The sequence below is a fragment of the Somniosus microcephalus genome, chromosome 21 (assembly GCF_052327205.1).
Source record: "Somniosus microcephalus isolate GS21.2 chromosome 21, FLI_Smic_1.0, whole genome shotgun sequence".
NCBI lineage: Eukaryota > Metazoa > Chordata > Chondrichthyes > Squaliformes > Somniosidae > Somniosus > Somniosus microcephalus.
In genome coordinates, this window is record NC_141007.1 from 73,954,563 (window position 1) to 73,976,010 (window position 21,448).

Sequence of the window (21,448 nt, forward strand, 5' to 3'; positions counted from 1 at the left end):
ACGTCCTACGGCACTTCACCCTAACTATTCCTGGTATAATTCTGATCAATATTCAGTGTACTCTCCATGGCTGTAATATCTTTCTTATAATTGGCTGTTCAAAGCTACACTTGGTATTGCAACTGTGGCCTAGCCAATATTTTGTACAAATTTAACGTCTTTGCTTTTATATTCAATGCCCCTGTAAATGAAATCCAGAATCATGTTTGCCATGTGCCCTTTTATTACCTGCACACCTGTGTATCTGCATGCCTAGATCTCTGCTCCTCCACTGTAAGATTTTACTGTTTACTTTCACCAAAAAACACCCATTTAGTAAATACGAGGTTATATTTATTCGGGTAAATACTTGATACAACTGATCTAGAACCTTATTCAATGCCATTTATATAAAAAATGTATAGAACTGCAAGGGTACTTTATGGTATCAATAAGTGTTGAGACATGATCTGATGCCGGAAGTTATCTCCACATACTTAAGTGGCTGTTGTCGGTGAGTGGGTAAATTAAGAGTCAAAGGAATTAGATTATCTGAACAATGTTCTTTGTATTGTGCATTGTGCAGCAATTGAGTGGGGGTTATAGATTTATACATTAGCTGTTCTGATGGGTCTCAGTTGTGTCGGATTTCCTTCTAATAGCTTTCTTTTACTCTTCTAGGTATGCCCCCACCTGTTCCCCGTGCAGGAGGACCATCAATGACCCAGTCACAGCCCGTGGTTGCACCTGGTATGCCCAGTAGAGCACCACTACCTGGACCTGGTCCACAGCCCCCTATTGCAAAGCCGCTCTTCCCCAGTGCCGGACAAGTAAGTGCATGTTAACTGGCATTATCAGTGATGGAAAGCCCTGTTGACTTGCGTAATATTAAACTACTACAACCAGATTCCTGATATGTGGATAATTTTACTTTAGTACTTAATCTGGTCACGAGTCATTGCAGTTGACACTTAGACTAGGGATGGGTTTATTCGGGGCTAAGTTGTAAAACGTTTATGGGGAAACTGCAGTTCCTATAGGTTTTAACGCGTTGGATTTCTGATGGTCACCCTTTTAGTAGTGTAGTGTACTGGCAGCTGTTGAGGATTTTCATTGTCTGCTCTTTTTATGCTTCAGATGGGGACTCGTGTTTCGAGCACAACTACAACCTCCACTACAGCTTCATCAAATTCAGCAAATCTCTCAACTTCCTCTAAACCTCTGTTTCCTAGTGCAGCACAAGTACGCAGGCAGTCACCATCTGTTCTGGTGTTAGACTAATTCACAGCGCTTCACCTGCCAGGATAATTCTTGAGCATGCTGTAAACTAGCTTTAGAGGCTTTTCGAGTTGTGTATGGGCTGTGTAATGCTAATCTGGTGTAGTGTGCTGTACTACTTTGTAGAGTTAGCATTTTTATATAAGAAAAAATCACCAAGACACATCCTACAGCTTTATATCTGATGCAGAGCCTGCTGAAGGTTTGCCAGTTTAAATTGAGCCAGAAAAATGTGTATTTAAGTTTCACAACTTCTGTTCCTCTTGACACTTCTGAGGATAATCAGTTTGAATTATCAGAACAATTGAAACTTGTAAACCTTCATTTTGAGAATAGCATGTTATTTGGAAAATTAAACTGCTTTGCTTGTGGCTTGGGTTTTGCTTTTTTTAGATGTGCAATTAATCTAATTGTTTTGCGTGTTTTTTTTTGTTGATTGAACAGAGCCAGCCGTCTGTCTCCGGGCCCGTTGGTACGGATTTTAAACCCCTGAACAGTACACCTACTTCCGCAGAACCTCCGAAGCCCACATTCCCAGCATACACACAGTCTGCAGCTACTGCCACCAGCACGTCAAACAGCGCCGCAGCTAAGCCAGCCATCCCTGTAACTAGTAAGCCTGCTACTCTAACCACAACTAGTGCAACTAGTAAGTTGATCCATCCAGATGAGGATATATCACTGGTAAGTGGGTCATTCTAGAATTATTATTTTTTAACAACCTTCTGTCTTAACTGAATTAACTTGAGTGCCACACTAATAGAAAATTCAGTAGCAGATTCTTGTCAAAAGTTCCGTTTTTTTTTAATTAAAAAAAATTAACATGCCTGTGCAATTTTCTTTCCTCTGCCCCTTAGGAGGAAAGGAGAGCTCAGTTTCCAAAATACCAGCGCAACATCCCTCGGCAAGGCCAGGCATCTATGGGGCCGCCACCAGTTGGGCCAATGGGTGGCATGATGCCACCGCAACAAGGAATGCCACCTCAGCAACCAGCGATGAGGCCTCCCATGCCACCTCCAGGTTAAAAAAAAGTTTTTGTACCCCTTTTTGCACGTTGTAGTGGTTGTGATTCAATTATATTTGTTACTAATAGAGGTACAAAAATACTCAGCATGGCTTGAGGCCCATGTTAATTTTGCATTCAGATAGATATGGTTTCTATTGGCTAACCACTTCATTTTTGTTAACCTTTTATATGATGGAGGGTTCAATGTGTGGCATGAGTGAATGAATGCTGTTGGTACCATGGGATAATATTTGTCTATAGATTAAAGCTCTGTAGAGTGAAGCCCTAATTAAGAGTGCAGAGAATGAGACAGCACAAGAGGAGGCCCATCATGCCTGTGGTAGAGCTATCCAGTTAATCCCACTCACCTCTTTCCCTTCGAGTGTTTATCCAATTCTCTTTTGAATGTTAATATTGAATCTACTTTCACCACCCGTTCAGGCAGTGCATTCCAGATCACAACTCAGTGTAAAAAGCAAAAGTTTCCTCATGTCGCCTCTCTTTTGCCAAACCCCTTAAATCTGTCTCCTCTGGTTACTGACCCTTCTGCCACTGGAAGCAGTTTCTCATTTACTGTTTCAAAACCCTTCATGATTTTGAACACCCCTGTCAAATCTCCTCTTAACTTTCTCTGCTCTTAGGAGGTAAACCCCAGCTTCTCCTGTCTCCCCAGATAAAGTCAGTAATTTGGTAATAAAGGAAGCCATTTGGCCCATTGTGCCAGGGCTCTTCAGTTGGAGCTGTCTACTCTATCCCAATTCGATGCCCTTTCCCCATATCGTTTTACATTCCTCCTTTTCCAATACTTAGTCAATTTCCTTTTACATTGTCTCTGTCTTAATAGCCACTTGCAGTGAACATAACATAAGAAATAGGAGCAGGAATAGACCACTTGGCCCCCTCAAGCCTGCTCTGCCATTCAATAAGATCATGGCTGATCTTGGGCTCAAAGCTACTTCCCTGCCCGCTCCCCAAAACTCTTCACTCCCTTATCTTGAAAAAATCTGTCTATCTCCACCTTAAATGTATTTAATGACCCAGCCTCCACAGCTCTGGGGCAGAGAATTCCACAGATTTACGACCCTCAGAAGAAATTCCTCCATCACCGTTCTGAAACTATGCCTTCGAGTTCTAGATTTCCCCACAAGGGGAAACATCCTCTCTGCATCTACCTTGTCGAGCCCCCTCAGTATCTTACATGTTTCAATAAGATCACCTCTCGTTCTTCGAAATTCCAATGAGTATAGGCCCAACCTCCAAGTTTGCTGACGACACAAAGCTGGGTGGGCGTGTGTGCTGTGAGGAGGATGCCGAGAAACTCCAGTATGATTTGGACAGTTTGGGTGATTGGGCAGAAGCATGGCAGATGCAGTATAATGTGGATAAATGCGAGGTTATCCACTTTGGTGGCAAAAACAGGAAGGCAGATTATTATCTGAACGGCAATAGATTGGGAGAAGGGGAAGTGCAACGAGATCTGGGTGTCCTTGTGCACCAGTTGCTGAAGGTAAGCATGCAGGTGCAGCAGGCGGTTAAGAAGGCAAATGGTATGTTGGCCTTCGTAGCGAGAGGGTTCGAGTACAAGAACAAGGATGTCTTGCTGCAGTTGTACAGGGCCTTGGTGAGACCACATCTTGAGTATTGTGTGCAGTTTTGGTCGCCTTATCTGAGGAAGGATGTTCTTGCCATGGAGGGAGTGCAGCGAAGGTTCACCAGACTGATACCTGAGATGGCAGGGATGAGGAGAGATTGGGTCGATTGGGCTTATACTCGTTAGAGTTTAGAAGAATGAGAGGGGATTGATGCACTTTCAACAACACCAAAGACTACGAGTTGACTTATACGTAGTAGGCTTTTATTGACTAAGAACTGGAGCATGCCTCTGCTAGTGGATCCATCCTAAGAGCTCCCGGGGGAAGGGTGGTGAGTCACCTTTATACCCGGGCTTAGGGGTGGAGCCAGGGACGGAGACATGCCCGGACCTGTACAGAGTTAACTGGTTTACCACACAGACATGTACAGAGTTAGCAGTGGTTTACCACATTCGCCCCTCGTTTAAAAAAGAGTCCGGCGGGGTGAAGTGTTTCAAAAGTTCGTATACGAAAGTCTCTCCGGGGGTCTTGTCTGCCGTAATGATCTTCGTGGTGCCGGTTGCGGCGGCTCTTTGCCCGCGGCCGCTTCTCGCGTGGGACGGAGCACTGGCGTGTCGTCCTCTCGGGGTAGGGATGGCACCGGCGTGTCGTCAGTTCGTGGTAGACACCCCGGTGGTGCGTTGTGGGTAGTGGTGGTGGGTGGAGGTAGTGGATGGTGATCGATGGTGTTTTGGGTGGTACCTGAGGGTGCGAGGTCCCGAATTGAGACTGTGTCCTCCCGCCCGTCAGGATACGCCACGTAGGCGTACTGTGGGTTGGCGTGGAGGAGGTGAACTTTTTCGACCAGGGGGTCCGTCTTATGGCTCCTCACGTGTTTCCTGAGCAGGACGGGTCCCGGAGACGTCAGCCATGGCGGTAGTGATGTCCCCGAGGTGGATTTCCTGGGGAAGACGAACATCTTCTCGTGAGGGGTGGCGTTTGTGGCAGTACAGAGCAGTGATCGTATGGAGTGGAGCGCATCGGGGAGGACATCTTGCCAGCGGGAGATTGGGAGGCCCTTGGATTTTAGGGCGAGCATGGCGGTCTTCCACACCGTTGCGTTCTCCCTCTCTACCTGTCCGTTACCCCGGGGGTTGTAGCTGGTAGTCCTGCTCGTGGCTATGCCCTTCTCAAGCAGGTACTGGCACAGCTCGTCGCTGATGAACGACGAGCCCCTGTCGCTGTGAATGTAATTGGGGAAGCCAAATATGGCGAACAGGTCGTTGAGGCACCTGATGACTGTGGCGCTGGTCATGTCCGGGCAGGGGATGGCGAAGGGGAAACGGGAGTACTCGTCAATAATATTGAGGAAGTACGTGTTGCGGTCAGAGGAGGGAAGGGGCCCCTTGAAATCGACGCTGAGACGTTCGAAGGGGCGGGTGGCTTTAATCAGGTGTGCCCTGTCTGGCCTATAAAAATGTGGTTTGCATTCGGCGCAGACCTGGCAGTTCCTGGTCATGGTCCTGACCTCCTTGATGGAGTAAGGCAGGTTGCGAGCTTTAATAAAATGGAAGAGCCTGGTGACCCCCGGGTGGCAGAGATCATTGTGGAGGGTCCGTAGCCTATCGACTTGTGCGTTGGCACATGTCCCACGGGATAGGGCGTCTGGGGGCTCATTAAGTTTCCCGGGCCGGTATAAGAGATCGTAGTTGTAGGTGGATAACTCGATCCTCCCCGCAATATCTTATCATTTTTGATTTTCCCCCTTTGTCTGTTGTTAAACATAAATGCTACTGACCGTTGGTCAGTGAGCAGGGTGAAACGTTTACCGGCCAGGTAATGCCTCCAGTGCCGTACAGCCTCCACTATCGCCTGGGCCTCCTTCTCGACTGAGGAGTGTTGAATTTCAGGGCCCTGGAGGATCCGTGAAAAGAAGGCCACGGGTCTCCCCGCCTGGTTAAGGGTTGCGGCTAGGGCGAAGTCGGATGCATCGCTCTCCACTTGGAAAGGGATGGACTCATCCACTGCGTGCATTGTGGCCTTCGCAATGTCCTCTTTTATGAGGGTGAAGGCTGCACGGGCCTCTGCCGTCAGGGGGAAGGAGGTTGACTTGATGAGGGGCCGGGCTTTGTCCGCATAGTTGGGCACCCACTGGGCGTAGTAAGAGAAGAACCCTAGGCATCTCTTCAGGGCTTTTAGGCAGTGGGGGAGGGGTAGTTCCAGGAGGGGGCGCGTTTGGTCGGGGTCGGGGCCGATGACTCCGTTTTCCACCACGCAGCCAAGAATAGCGAGGCGCGTGGTGTGGAACATACATTTTTCTCTGTTGTATGTCAGATTCAGCCGTTGGGCCGTACGGAGGAATTTTTCTATGTTGGCGTCGTGGTCATGCCGGTCATGGCCGCAGATGGTGACGTCTAGATAGGGGAAGGTGGCCTGCAGCACGTTCTAGTCAACCATCCGGTCCATCTCCCTTTGGAAGACCGAGACCCCGTTGGTGACGCCGAAGGGGACTCGGAGGAAGTGGTAGAGGCGACCGTCCGCCTCGAAGGCCGTGTACTGGCGGTCCTCAGGCCTGATGGGGAGCTGGTGGTATGCCGACTTCAGATCAATCGTCGAGAATACCCGGTATTGTGCTATCTGGTTGACCATGTCAGATATGCGGGGAAGTGAGTATGCGTCTAATTGCGTGTATCGATTGATCGTCTGGCTGTAATCAATAACCAGGCGCTGTTTTTCGCCGGTCTTCACTACCACCACTTGGGCTCGCCATGGGCTGGTGCTGCCCTCGATAATCCCTTCCCTCAGGAGTCTTTCTACTTCTGATTTAATAAAGCTCCTATCCCCGGCACTGTACCGCCTGCTTTTCGTAGCAATTGGCTTGCAGTCTTTGGCGAGGTTAGCGAACAACGGGGGGGGTTTGACCTTCAGGGTGGACAGGCTGCATACTTTGCGCGGCGCCGTGTTTAAATTCTGCCGGCTGCAGACTGTAAGTGGGGGCAGGGGCCCGCCATATGCCATCGTGATGCTCTCCAGATGGCACTGGAAGTCTAATCCTAGCAGTACGGGAGCGCAGAGCTGTGGCAGGACGAGGAATTTAAAATCTCTGTACTCCACGCTGTTCACTGTCAGAGTCGCTACACAGTAGCCGCCGACGTCCGCCGTATGGGACTTTGAGGCCATAAAGACCTGGTGGCGTGTGGGCATAACCGATAGGGAGTAGCGTCGCACCGTGTCGGGGTGGATGAAGCTCTCCGTGCTTCCGCAGTCGAAAAGGCAATTTGTGGCATGGCCATTTACCTTTACGTTCAGCATGGACCTGGCTAGTTGATGGGGCCTAGATTGGTCCAGGGTGATGGAGGCCATCGTCGAGGTCGGTGGGTCGCTGTAGTATTCGCCCGCGCCGGGGGCCTGGTCCCGAAATGGTGTCCAAGATGGCGGCTCCCCCGCGGCTGGTGGGGTCCAAAATGGCGGCCTGCGCGGTTCACACGCGGCGCTGCTGGAATTGGGGGTCGATTTTGCCCTGCACACTCTCGCGTAGTGGCCTTTCTTGCCGCATTTGGAGCAGGTCGTGTCCTTTGCTGGGCATTGCTGTCTGGGGTGCTTGGCCTGGCCGCAGAAGTAGCATTTCTGGCCTCTGGTCATTGCAGCTGTAGTTGGGCTGCTGGCGGCTTGTGGCTTTACCGGGTCCCAAGATGGCTGCTCCCGCGACATCCACGTGGCCATCCGGTCACGGGGGTAGGTGTCCATGTTCTGGAGGGCCACGTCTAACGAGTTAGCGAGGGCCAGCGTCTTCTGCAGGTCGAGCCCCCTCTGTTCCAGCAGCCTCTGCCATGTATAGTTGGACCTGATGCCGGCTACGTAGGCGTCTCGGATCAGGTCTTCCGTGCATTCCTTGGCCGTCACCGCTTTGCAATTACAGGCACGGCCGAGGACTCAGTGCCAGTAAATATTCGGCGCCCGATTCCCCGGGGCGCTGTTTTCGGGTAGTCAGGAGGTGTCTGGCGTAGACCTCGTTAACAGGCCTCACGTATTGTTCCTTTAGCATCGCGATGGCGGCCGCGTAAGTTGTGGCGTCTCGGATGATCGAGTAGACTCGGTGGCTCACCCATGAGTTCAAGACAAGCCGTTTCGTGTCATCTGTAGTGACGGTAGTGCTGGAGGCCTCCAGGAAGGCTTCGAAACAGCTCAGCCAGTGTTCAAAGTTATTGGCTGCATCTGCTGCTTGAGGATCCAGGTCTAAACGTTCCGGCTTCAAGATTTGCTCCATGTCGAAAATTTAGTCAATAAAATTGATGCACTATCAACAACACCAAAGACTACGAGTTGACTTATACGAAGTAGGCTTTTATTGACTATAAGAACTGGAGCATGCCTCTGCTAGTGGATCCATCCTAAGAGCTCCCGGGGGAAGGGTGGTGAGTCACCTTTATACCCGGGCTTAGGGGTGGAGCCAGGGGCGGAGACATGCCCGGACCTGTACAGAGTTAACAGTGGTTTACCACACACACATGTACAGAGTTAGCAGTGGTTTACCACAGGGATCTCATTGAAACTTATAAAATTCTAACAGGACTGGACAGACTGGATGCAGGAAGGATGTTCCCGATGGCCGGGGAGTCCAGAACCAGGGGTCACAGTCTAAGGAGAAGGGGTAAGCCATTTAGGACACATGAGAAATTTCTTCACTCGGAGAGTGGTGAACCTGTGGAATTCTCTACCACAGAAGGCAGCGGAGGCCAATTCATTAAATATATTCAAGAAGGAGTTGGATATATTTCTTAAGGCTAAAGGGATCAAGGGATATGGAGAGAAGGCAGGGACGGTACTGAATTTGGATGATCAGCCATGATCTCATTGAATGGCGGAGTAGGCTCGAGGGGCCGAATGGCCTACTGCTCCTATCTTCTATGTTTCTGCTCAACCTTTCTTCATAAATCAACCCCCTCATCTCTGGAATCAACCGTGTGAATCGCCTTTGAACTGTCTCCAAGCACCCGTGTTCTAATAACTGTCATTACAATAAGTTCACTCTTTTAAGAATCTTATCTTTCACTGCTCTTTTTCCTAAAATGTTCTACATATTTTTCTACTATGCACTATCTGCACATTGTTACTAGGATTCAGTAAAGTATAATGTCGAGTTTGAAATTTCTGTAATATGTTTGTTTGAACTATGAACACCTATTGTTAGAATTTAGTTTATAGATTTTGCCCTTTCAGACTTGGGTTACCTGGTAAGGGTCGCGTGAGCTGCATTACATTCGGATGCAGTACCAATCAGCCTAAGGACGCTGTTAAGCTCATATAGATAAATTTACTCTTACCCAATGTTGTACATGTGTGCCTTATTTACTTGACGTTTGTTTGACAAGTGTTTGTACTTATGCTCCCAATTCTCTCCTCTTTCAGGCCAGTATGGTGGCCCTCCCCAGGGCATGCCAGGTTACCTCCCTGGCGGCATGCCTCCATATGGACAGGGACCTCCAATGGTGCCTCCTTACCAGGGTGGACCTCCTCGGCCGCCAATGGGAATGTCAGGAATGAGGCCCCCTGTCATGTCGCAGGGGGGCCGCTACTGAAGCTGGTGTACCTACATTAATAGGTTTGGAGATTCAACCTTTTCTCAACTTGCTGTTAACTAGACAAGCTTCAGTGAATATAAGTGACTTTAACATTTTTAAAAAAAAAAGAAAACCTGGTAAACCTCTTCCTGCCTGCTAATGATGACCACAAAATACTTGCAAAACCCCGGGACGTGCTGTTCGTGTTTTATCTCCATAGGGGAAAAGAAAAACATACTCTTGAAAAGCAAAACCCTGACGAGGAGTGTTTTGTCTCTTCCTTTCTTTCCCTCCCTCCTCCCACCACCTCTTTCCCCCCCCCCCCCCATGTGTAATTGCAATTCATGTTGTATAGTTTCTTTTCTCGTGTTTCATCTAGGTTTTTAGAAGTGAAGTATAATAAATATGGTCCGTTTATATATAAAAAAAATTCAAGGCGCTGGAGTTACATGAACGTACAGTACCACCTTTAAAGGCAAGTTCTGTAAATTAAAATTTGCTTTTGTATTAAAAACAAAAATGAGGCCTTCGCAGCACTTTAGGTGCTGTTGGACTTTTCTGTCCCCAACATTGTTTGGTGAGGGCTTCTGATGTAATTTCTTGTTGCAGCCCCCAAATACCTGTTTAGTTGAGTTTTGATTATGTAACTGTTTAAAGTCCCCCCCGTATCCAGCTGGATGCGGGGCTTAACAAAAGCATTTCGAACCTAAATAGGTCGTACCTGATTTCTTAATTTCTGTACCTGTTGTAAAGCTCATTGTAATAAAACTTGATGGAAACGTTAATGTTGCTTTATTCATGACCAGCTGTGGATCACTGCCTCAAGGTTTGTACCACTGCATGTTGCTGTGATTTAATGCAAAAGTAAAGGCATTGGAGGGGGATTTTATTGGTTATGCTTTTGGAATGAGCCAGCGTTCTACATATCTGTATATCTCTCTGCATGCTTTACATTAGCTCAGTATGCATTAAATTGTTCATAATTATGACAAACTGTAGGTCAGTAAAGCAACAAAAAGCTATATATATCTATATATTTAAAAACCTTTCTGGAAAGATTGTGGAGTGAATGCATGGTATATGGATGTAGAATTGACCACCCTAACGTGTTGCTAAAATTGGAATTTATTTCTTCCTTCCTGTAGCCCTGCCATGGGACAGGCTGAGGCTGAATCTTATTGTCCTCTCAGTCTGAGGCAAGTCAGATTTCATTTTATTCCTTTCCAGGGGCTTTCACAGCCAATTATGGCTGTTGGATTTCTCCGTCCCCAAACTTGTAGCAAGTTTGGTGAAGGCCCTTTTTAAAAAATCTATTTTTAGTAACGTATTATATTGTAATGTGACTGTATTTGACTTTAGAGCAAAGTGCTATTTGCTGGATATAGGGGCCTAATGCTTGCAGAGAATAGATTACTATTTAATGTTCCCATATACCTAAACATCAAAAATTTCTGCTTATTTGTCCCATTTTAAATAAATAAGTTTTCTAGAGTGCACAGACTGAGAAGTTGGTAGGGGCAATTGTTTATCTAGAGATTATACATGTTAAAATTTGTGTCTAGCTTTTTTTATAAATTTTTATTTCCTTGTATCTAGCAAGTGGGACATTGCTTGGGTTGCACTGATCTTTTAACATCACTCTGATCTAGGAATTCAATGTCATAACTTCATTATACTATGTATAAAATACTTGGAGACAGGGTTTAAGCTGAGTGAATTTTTCACCTTGGGTTGGGTAGATTTAAATATGCAACCTGGCCATCGAAGTAGAACTGAAAGTGATGACTTCCTGTCATTCTCTGGAATTTTGTTACCAAAAGTGTTTTAAGAAGCATTATTACTGAGTAATCATTAAGATTCTATCTTGACCCAAATACTCGTCACAGTAATCGGAAACTTGTATACCTGCAGTTAATGCATGGTTTTATTTTTTTCAAACTGTTTTTCATGCTCAATAAATTATGGGCAATGATCATTACTGCTGCTCTCCCCTTAGATGAATTACTCATTGCATTTCTCAGCAGATTTTTTTTTAAATGTGAAGTTACCTACTTGGCATCTCACACGAGTTCAGATTATTACTTCAGTGTGACCTTAAGCGCGTGGGCTATTTACCATTCAACATCTCTTCTAGATGGGGAATTCAGAATAAGGAGACAATTAAAAAATTACAGCCAAGCTGGTTGAAAGTGGATCCTGAAAGAAAGGCATCGCATGCAGAACTAAAAACATTGAGGGCACTCCCCAGAAAGTTATAAATACATTGTCACTTGAGCTGTTTAAAAGAAAGGTGCTTGAAGTGCAGGTATTAAGTAATATGGAATACGGGTTGGAAATTACATTTTAAAGAGAGTTGTCTGATTAACAAAAATAGCAGAACAGGCCAAATGACCCATTCCTTTCTATGTACATTTACTCAGGCTGACTGACTGTGGTATCTTCACTCTGGCATTTGGCGCACTTTGCTTGTCCTGATCAAGCCATTTTGCCCGGTGCACGTGCAAACATAAGCTGCCCAAGTCAACTTTAGACCAGCAAACCTTGACCCTCTGCTCGGCTGAGGCCCTGCTGTTCACCTCAAGGATTTAGGTTAAAATGTTCTGGAAACAATCTAACTCGTATGAGACCTCCGTGCTCTTGGTTGTTGTTAATATTGATATAGAATCATAGAATCTTGCAGCACAGAAGAGGGCCATTTGGCCTGTTGTGCCTGTGCCGGCTCTTTGAAAGAGTGTTCAGTTTAGTCCCACACCCTAGCTTTTTCCCCATTACCCTACAGATTAACCCTCTTCAAGTACATGTCCAAGTGCCTTTTGAAAGTTCCCATGGAATCTGTTTCCACCACCCTTTCAGGTAGTGTTCCAAATCATCATAACCCTCTGAAATAATTTCTCCTCTAGTTCTTCTGCCAATTATTGTAAATCTATGACCTCTGGTTAACATCCCACTTGCCAGAAGAAAGTTTCTCCATATTTGCTCTATCAAAACGCCTCATAATTTTGAATACCTCTATTAGGTCTCCCCTTAACCACCTTTGCTCTGAGGACAACAATCCCAACTTTGCCAATTTCTCCACATAACTCGAGTCCTTCATTCCTGGTAAACCACCTCTGCGCCCCCTCTAAGGCCTTGACATCCTTCCTAAAGTGTGGTGCCCCGAATACTCCAGCTGAGGCCTAACCAGTGATTTATACAGGTTTAGCATGACTTCCTTGGTTTTTGTATTCAGTGCCGCTATTTACAAAACCATGTATCGCATGTGCTTTCTTAACTGCCTTATCAACTTACCCTGCCACCTTCAAGGATTTGTGAATATGCACCCCAGGTCTCTGCTCTTGCACCCTGCTCAAAAGAGTACCACTTAGATTATACTGCCTCTCCATGTTGTTTCTCTCAAAGTGCATCACTTCAAACTTCTCTACATTAAATTGCATCTGCCCATTTCATCACCGGTGTCTGTCCTCCTGAAGTCTGCTACTATCCTGCTCACTATTTACTACGTTGCCAAGTTTTGTATCATCTGCAAACTTCGAAATTGTACTCCGTATACCAAAGTCCAGGTCATTTTTATATATAACAAAAGCAATAGTTGTAACACCCACCCCTGGGGGGACCCCACTGCATGCTTCTCTCCAATCCATTCACCTCTACTCTCTCTGCCTCCTGTCCCGTATCCAATTACGTACCCAAGTTATCACAGTCCCATTAATCCCATGTGCTTCTATTTTCCGAATAAATGCCTTTTTGAAAGTCCATATATACAGCATCTGCACTATCTTCATCAACCCTCTCTGTTCAAAGAACTCTGGTTAGTCAGACACAATTTGCCTTTAACACCTCTGCTGGCTGACCCTTGTTAACCATGTTTCTCCAAGTGAGAATTTTGTCCTTGACAGTAGTCTCTAATAGTTTCCCCACCACTGACTGAGGATCATCCCTCCTTTATTCAAACGGGTGTAACATTTGCAATTCTCCACTCCTTTGGCACCACTCCCATATCCAAGGAGGATTGAAAGATTGTGGTCAGAGCTTCTGTTATCTCCACCCTAGCTTCTCTCGGCAATGGAGGATGCATCCTATCGAGACTGGGTGACTTGTTAACTTTGAGTGATGCCAACCTGTTTAGCAGCTCCTTTTTATCTATTTTTATCCTATCCAAAATTTCTCCTCCTCCTCCTCCTCCCTCCCCCCCCCCCCCCCTTTTTACTGTGACATTAACTTCATCCTCCTCTGTGAAGACAAAGTACTCATTCAGTACCTCAATCATGCTCTCTGCCTCCTAAGATTTCATTTTTGTCCCTAATCGGACCCACCATTCCTTCAACTATCCTTTTTGTGTTTTTATAAAAGGTTTTTGGTTTCCCTTTTGTTACCCGCTAATCTTTTCTCATCCTCTTTCTTTGTCCCTCCTTGTATCGTTTTTTAATTTCCCCCTGCACTCTGTTCTGCCTGTGGCAGAGTTGTAGAGAGCTTCTGTCCTACTTGACTAAGGCCACTGAAGACTCGGGAGCTTATGGGTCCATCACTTAACCCAACTGCTCAGGGAGGGGGGGGGGCAATTGGGAACTTGTCAGTGAATGAACCTGCATTGTATGAAGCCTTCCACTGTACACCAAGTACCCCTGAGAGGAAGCAGAGTTACAGTAAACAATTAATTTGGAGTGGTATGACCGGAGCAAGTCGGGCAGTCATTTGGGGTAAAAAGTATATTTCTTTTAATTAACTTTCGTTAAGTGCGGAACTGAGTAATGTAGATTGCAGGTTCTGTAGTGAGCTAATCTCAGCTGGGACCTTGGTAGGGGTGTTACAGTTGGCCTCAGTACTCCCGAGGCTGAGGGCAGTGGAGGAGGAGGTGATGTCACGCGCGCAGTGAAATAGACTGCTGATACTTGCTGTCCACGTTTGTGTGATGAATGGCCACTTAAGATAGGTACTGGAAGGGTGCTGACACCCATGAAACTACCCCAGCATGACGAGGCACCATCAGTGAAGAAGATTCACATCGGCTTTAGAAGCCTCTAAATTTTGACAGTTGCATGAACATGTGAATGCAGTAAGCTTGGTTTAGCCTATTTCCAATGAGTCCACATGGAATTTTATCAGAGGCTTATGATTTCTAAATGGGCCCAGTTGCCTGTGTAGTTTGATCCCAGCTTTGAAATCTTTGATCTAATTACAGTGGTAAACTCTCAAGATCTGACTCCTTACTTAAAATGTACTATTTCTATATTCAGATTTCAAAATTATTGTTCTCCTATTCCGCTCCAAGAACAGTCAACTGATGCCTTGGTAATAAAGGAGCTGTGTTGCGTAGGCAGGACTATTTAATGGTCATGTTGTGGGGTGGCGGGAGGGGAGGGTGGAATTTGTAGTTTGGTGCGTGGCTCTTTACAGTCACAGGTTGGGGAATGAGATGCCAAGGAGATTTCTTGCTCCACCTGTTGATTGGCGACCTTTGGAAGTGTGTGGATATTCTCTCCTTGCAGCTTAATGTCCCTTAGCAACACAGGACAAATGAATAGACTTTTTTATCATGTCATTCCGTGCAGGATTTTACTTTTGAGGGAGCAGTCTGCACCCAGCATTGAGAGAAGTGGATAAAAGGGAGAAAACAATTTTATTGTATAGCTTCAGGATATAAACACCAAGACTGGGATAAAATGATTCTTTTTTATAAGGGATCTCTTGGCTATTTTCTGAAGTATGTACGAACTGGGGTTTACAGGATTTGGTTAATTCACTTTTAGCGCTCTTAACTGGTCCTGATGCTAGTATTTTACATTTTGGCCAGTTTAGTGTTTCATTTTTCACTGATAGGTTAGTTCCATATTATTGAAACACATTTACCGGAGGGTTTTTTTAGGGCCTTGATATGTTTTCCACTTGGCACTTTTAACCTTTTGGGTTAAAGCCAGTGTTAAAATAGGGTAGACAAGAATTTGGTGCGACCATGTTAATGCTTGTACCAAATCAGCATTGAATGGAAAATGTATCCCTCTAATTTGCAACGTTGCAAAACTGGTTTTTATTTATCAGAGATTTCCATTCAGATGATTGGGTTTTCAATGTTCAGCGTATTTTAATATGGAAGTTCCCTGCACCCGAAACTGAGATTTTCTTCAACATAATTTTTGTTTCAGTTAACTATAACAACAGCGTTCCGTCACTTGCTTTTTAACGTGTAGGAAAGGAAATGCCAAGAGCTCTGGCAGTACAGGTTAGTTTAATCTGTAAGTATCTGTTGTCTCTAAAACAGTGTGGATATTAGTGGTGAAAGTTTTCCTTCAAAAAAGAGCGCATTCAGAAGTAATGTCTAACAGAGCTTTTTTTAAAACAAATTTCCAGTGATCGACAGTAAAACCTTTATTGAGTGATCTTCACGTGGCTGCAAAATGACTCTCTGCTATACTACTGAGCCAATAAGAATTGGAGAAGCACAGAAAGCTCTGATGTGGCTAGATGTTACTTTCATTTGGCCATTTAATCTCCAACTATGATTGGCCTCTAAATCAATTCCTACTTGTAAGATGAAGGATCAGAGCAAGTGTTAACTAAAATTTACGCGGCTCTTCAGAAGACTTGGTGGGTAAATGCACTAAATGGCAGGGCAATGAACCAGAGTGTGTAGAGTGTCCTAGGGTTACTCTTTAGTTCACTGAATTCACTGATCTCGATCAGGGTGTCCCTGGGCTCAGGAAGGGGTATTAGGAGCGGGGTTCCTGCTCCTGGTCACTATTGAGCAAGCCTTCCCAGAAAGTCCTCCTTGTGCAGTCTTCAGGTGAGGAAAGGATCTGGCTTGAATACAGTGTCCTCCACACTCAAATAGCCTATTGATGGCCATTGTCTCGATGAATGCCACCCAATAAACTGAACCCTGCAAGAGTCAGCGCCTTCCTGGAAGGAGGGGGCAAATGGGAAAGACTGACAAACTCACCAACAAAACATGGGGTTTTTCTTACGCCCACCCCACCCAAAAAAATTAACAAATTTATTTCTGTATCGGAGAGCAAGGACAGCACTTTCTGCTGGGTCTCCTCTCTCCTATTAGACTTGAATCAGTTGCTGGAACATGTACATGCTTGGTGTGGTGTGGGCCAGCACATAACCTACTGTTTGCAGCTCCCCTTGGAGCTGATGTCAAGAAACCCCCAAATAGGGGCACCTATGCTGTGAACTTCATGGTGAAACAGACTGGAGCACTGCCACATTAGCATATTCCTGGACATTTTTCTACTTGAGTAGCAGAAACTCCAGCCCTTGTAATAATAACCAATCACTGGCAGTAACTAAGCCAAGCAGTTCTGGTGGTTACCCAAGAATTGGTTTATGAATACCAATTAAATATGATTAAATTAGTGCCTTAAACTTGTTGCCAGCTGTTTTGTAATACGTTCCCTTTTATTTTTAAAACTTTTACTACCTTTTTGTGTTGCGAAGGGGACATCACTGGCAAGGGAACGACCTGTTGTAGAATGTGGAAGTGTTTGGATAATGTGGTACGCTAGTATTGCAAATGCATTTTTTCAGCAGCAGACTACTGGGAAATTCTACCCTGTAATAAAGCTATAAAGAGTCTGGAAATGGAGACAGTCATGTCTTTTTAAATAAACTTGGCCCTCTTCCCCCTTCTTATTAAACTCTCCTGTCTCCCTTAATCAAAGGACTGTGCATTCACACAAATGGGCTGGGCGGATTCGGGTTGATGGATATTTGGCTAATGAAAGTTTACAGCCTTTTTTTATATAAAAAAAGTAACATTTAATACAGGTTTTACTGTCAGTTGAATAGAACTGTACCGATCATGTCCATTTGACACAATCTGTGTTTTAGTGGTTTTTTAATAACTGACTTTAATCTTGTCAAGAAATGTGCTGATTTGCCACATTGATTTTGATAAATTGTAGGATTTTTTTTTTGTCGGAACGTCCTGTTATACCCAGAGATGAAATGGGTGTGCTGTCTCAACACCTCCATGTCACAATGTTAAAAACTTAAATCATAATTGTGTTATGGAACCTTTTCATGCTTGGGTGTAACACGTGCAAATTGATTTTCTTTCCTCTAATCTTGCTAGGGGAATCCTGTCTGTCTTATCAATGTACCTTTTTCTATTGATATCTGAATTATTGTGACAAGTGGGGGGTGAGGCTGAAGAATCCGAGCACCATTTGAATTCACATGCCCCTGAAGAAAAGCCGTTCCTAATGGAGAACCGATTCCTTAGAATGCATTTAGCAAATGGTTTGAACAGGATCTCTTCAATCAATGTATTTCTTCAAAGGTCAGATCGGTGCACACCTTTATCCAGGCTAGTGTGTTTTCCTCATTAATACGGTACTTTCTAGGATACCTTTCAAAAAATGAACCAAATTAATTATATTCAGTGTTAAACAGAAAATTCAGGCTCTTCAATCACTATATTGTCTGGTTATTTCCCCCCGCCCCCTCTGTTCTACTGGTCTGCTTGGTTGGTTTGCCAAAAGTCTCCAGAGCACTAAAACAGGATCAACCGATCGAAGTTATATGTGATGTCTCTTAACTGGGTTTGGTGGGTGCTAACTTTTTTACATTGCAAAATTGTTGCTGGAGTTCACTCATTCTGGCTGGCTTGGTGCACTGCGTAAGGTTTATAAATCACTTCACCTTGGTTTGAGATTGTAGACCAGTGGTAATTAGAAAATGTTAGCGTTTATAGCCCACCTTCACCTGTGGCCATCAGCAGACTTGTTGCATCAATTGACTCCAGGTCTTAGTTCACAACTTCCCCCGTTGATGGCGCTGAGATGAAGTACTGTTTCCTCTTCTGCTCTTGCTCTACAGTAAGAGCGGGCAAGGGAATTGTGTTGGGAAGTGGAGATAGGTGTTCATGCCACAAATGGGGAAAAACCCTAGTTGTTTTGGAGGTGTACTTTTTTTCTTTCTGTTTGTGGGGAAGTGATGGGCCTTTGCTTGGCAAGCGCCCATGGTGACTTGATCAAAATCAGGAGCTCACTGTTGGGAATTACAGGAGTACACCTGTGTCCCCATCACTCTGCAACATATTGGAGTATTCAGACTGACTTTCAATTCGAGGTGGTGAGTAACACTGCTATGGACTGTTGGTTATAAGTGTCTTATAGCCAAATGCATTTCATTTATAGATTTTACCAAGTGAAATAAGTTGTTTGAGCATCTGGAGATGGCCCTTTTGAGAACAGTGATACCTGTGGTGTATCTGTTACTCAGCTGTACAGAAGAAAATGTTTTTTGGTGAGCGAGATTGCAAAGGGGCACTTGACGTGTCTGACATCATGATGTTAGTATTAAGGCAGGGTGTCCAAGGTTTTGTCTTTGTGGGCTACATAACTATGTACCATGGAGCCTCTGGGTCCATGTATAAAATTTAAAACAGTGTTTCTATTAATTTGCATACACCCTCAGTTGCTGATGCAATAAATCTTGGATATTTTGATTTGGGATTTTTCCACCAGCGAGGCATCTCACTGGATAAAGAACGTTTCTTCTCAAACCTCCAGGCCCATAAAATTCAAACAGACAAACCAACATATGAACTGTAAGTGCCAATAGGACCGAGTTACTTGGGATTTGAGGGCCAGATTGCCGGGGCTCAGGACCTTCATGTGGCCCACAGGCTGCAATTTGGACACCCCGTTAAGGAGCTCGTCTGATTTTTGAACTCTGCATTTGAATCATTTCCTCAAACGCCTCCAGATTTCAAGTTGCGTCTGTCTGTCTACCATCTCCTATTTACGCACTTTATACAGTCAACCAGCTGGACACGAGGTCTTTGTTCACACCAAAATTATTTGCTCCTTTTTCAGTTAATCCTTGTTCAAGGTTTGGAAAGTGTTTGATTGAAATAAAATGATCAATTTTGTCTGATGGTGTTTCTTGGTCCAACATGTTTTTCTCAAGATTGAGTTTCTTAATTAAACTGGAATTCAAAACACTAACTTATTCTGCAGCATATTTTCCCAAGACCCTCCACCCCATCCCGAGTCACAACCAATCAGTCCTGAATCTGTTCTTTATAGCAGTGTTTGCAAGCCATAAATAGCTTCATCGTATTTACACACCTTGGTTTTGTTCAAACAAATTTAATAGTTGGTCTCGCCTTTCTTATAGCTGTTCGGCTCCATTGCTATGAAAAATCTCTTGACCCATCTCAACCCTTAAGTGGCATCAATTCTTTTATATTTGTATACTTATTTGATGATCTGTGACTTGCACATGGGCGGTCAAGAGCAAGTGTTAATCCTCAGGTGAAATGGTGCTAGAAGATGAGAGATAGATAATTCAAGCTGGGCATGCAATAAGTTCCTATGGCCACATTTATTTTGGAAGTTTCCTGTGGAAAATTGTCATTGCCCTGTAATTACACCCTCCTGCCAGTGGTGGTGGTGCTGCAGCACTTTCAGTGGTATGTGGGTGTAATTAATGTGACAATTTGCATATATTGTATATAATAAAAGAATTTATAATGAAGGTTGACAGGAATTGTGCACAGATCATAGAATGATTCAGCCCATCACACCTGTGCCGGCTCTTTGATGGAGCTCTCCAATTAGTCCCACACCCCTGCTCTTTCCCCATAGCCGAGCACATTTTTCCCATCAATTAGTTATCCAATTTCCTTTTGAAAGTTAATTGAATCTGCTTCCACCATCCTTTCGGGCAGTGCATTTCAGATCATGACAACCCACTGCATTTATTTAAAAAAAAAAATCCTCATGTTGCCTTTAGTTCTTTTCCAATCACCTTAAATCTGTCTCCTCTGGTTACTGACCCTTCTACCACTGGAAGCAGTTTCTCCTTATTTATTCAATGAATTTGAATACCTCCATTAAATCGGCTGTTAATCTTCTCTGCTCTTGAGAATAACCCCAGCTTTTCTAGTCTCAGTACATAACTGAAGTCTCTGATGCCATTCTAGTAAATATTTTAGATGCAAGATTTTTTTATATACAATATTAAGTGCCCTACAAAATATGTTGGGCTAAAAACATTTCAAATTCTGTTTAACCCAGTAATTTCAGGAACTTCAGTCTTCCCTCATGTTTTAAATAAACATTCGAGGTCTGTGCTCTTAAAATGAGTAGATTCTGTCATTCTGTGATCACTTTATTGACTTTTTAAAAACCACATTCTAACCCTTTTCCCCCTGCTTCCTCTTATTTTGATTTTGTCCTGACCATGTACCTTTTTTTAAAATCATTAGTTCCTGGTTGTTCAAAAAAAAGGTTTGAGACAATTAGGATACTGAACATTGTAATTAACTGGTTATTGTAATAACTAAATCAGATTGATGGAAAATTTAGGTGAGCAGGCAACTAAGTACACCTGTCCTATAATGGTACAGCCACCTCAATCTGACTAGTGTCAAGATCCTGCACACATTTAAATAAACCTGGTTGAACGTTGCCTGCCTCAATTGAAATCTGTTCTTGGAAGAATGTTTTTTAATATAGATTTAAAATGCCAACTTTTCACATTTTTTGAAGAGTATGGAAATCGGGTATGCTGTTTCGCTGAATTGCATCCAATTACGTCTCTGAACCCTAGGAGGTGTAAAATAGTCGTACAGGATTTCTTTTAATGGAGCAACCGCGGTGAAGGCCAGGGCCCATGGGAGACCTCAAGACTGAAGAGTAGGAGAGATGATGAGGTAAAGCAGGAAGTTTTGATTAAGTGGCACTAGGTTTGGGTTTTAAAAACCTCAACGTGAGGGAAAACTGAGGGAAGTACAGAGTTTCTTAGTTAAAGGATTCTGAGACTGCAGTGCGTTGAGTTTCAATGTACTGTAATGACAATATATGGAGGTGAAAGTAAAGCTGGAGCTTTGAAGGGAGAGTAGGAAAGCTACAGTAGAGCACTAACTATAGTATTGATAAATTAGGAAAGATTGTAGTGGCGATGGAGTGTGAGCAAGAAGAATCTTCCCATATATGGAAACCGTATTCAAGTTTTGGTGGAATTGGGATTTATAGTGTTGAAGGGGCAAAGTGTGACAAAAAGACAGCTTGTGGACAGATAGTGAAGATTTAAAAGTAACT

At 44.3% G+C, this 21,448-nt stretch overlaps 1 protein-coding gene across 10 annotated transcripts in view; it reads left to right on the forward strand.

Moving 5' to 3' along the window:
- Window positions 1-19,277, forward strand: part of LOC147102967 (BUB3-interacting and GLEBS motif-containing protein ZNF207-like) — a 36,091-nt gene extending 16,814 nt beyond the window's left edge. For 2 of the 10 annotated variants that reach the window (XM_085963967.1, XM_085963965.1), the window contains exons 7-12: window positions 661-809; window positions 1,117-1,221; window positions 1,702-1,941; window positions 2,115-2,277; window positions 8,405-8,485; window positions 9,244-10,180. In XM_085963967.1, coding sequence (XP_085820093.1) covers window positions 661-809; window positions 1,117-1,221; window positions 1,702-1,941; window positions 2,115-2,277; window positions 8,405-8,485; window positions 9,244-9,413 — 908 coding nt within the window. In that variant the 3' untranslated portion in view covers window positions 9,414-10,180. Of the gene's footprint in view, window positions 1-660; window positions 810-1,116; window positions 1,222-1,701; window positions 1,942-2,114; window positions 2,278-8,404; window positions 8,486-9,243; window positions 10,181-10,540; window positions 10,592-15,535 lie in introns of those variants that run through there. The other 8 variants (XM_085963970.1, XM_085963968.1, XR_015073165.1 and 5 more) reach the window with 7 other exon arrangements.
- The last annotated feature ends 2,171 nt before the right edge of the window (window positions 19,278-21,448 follow it).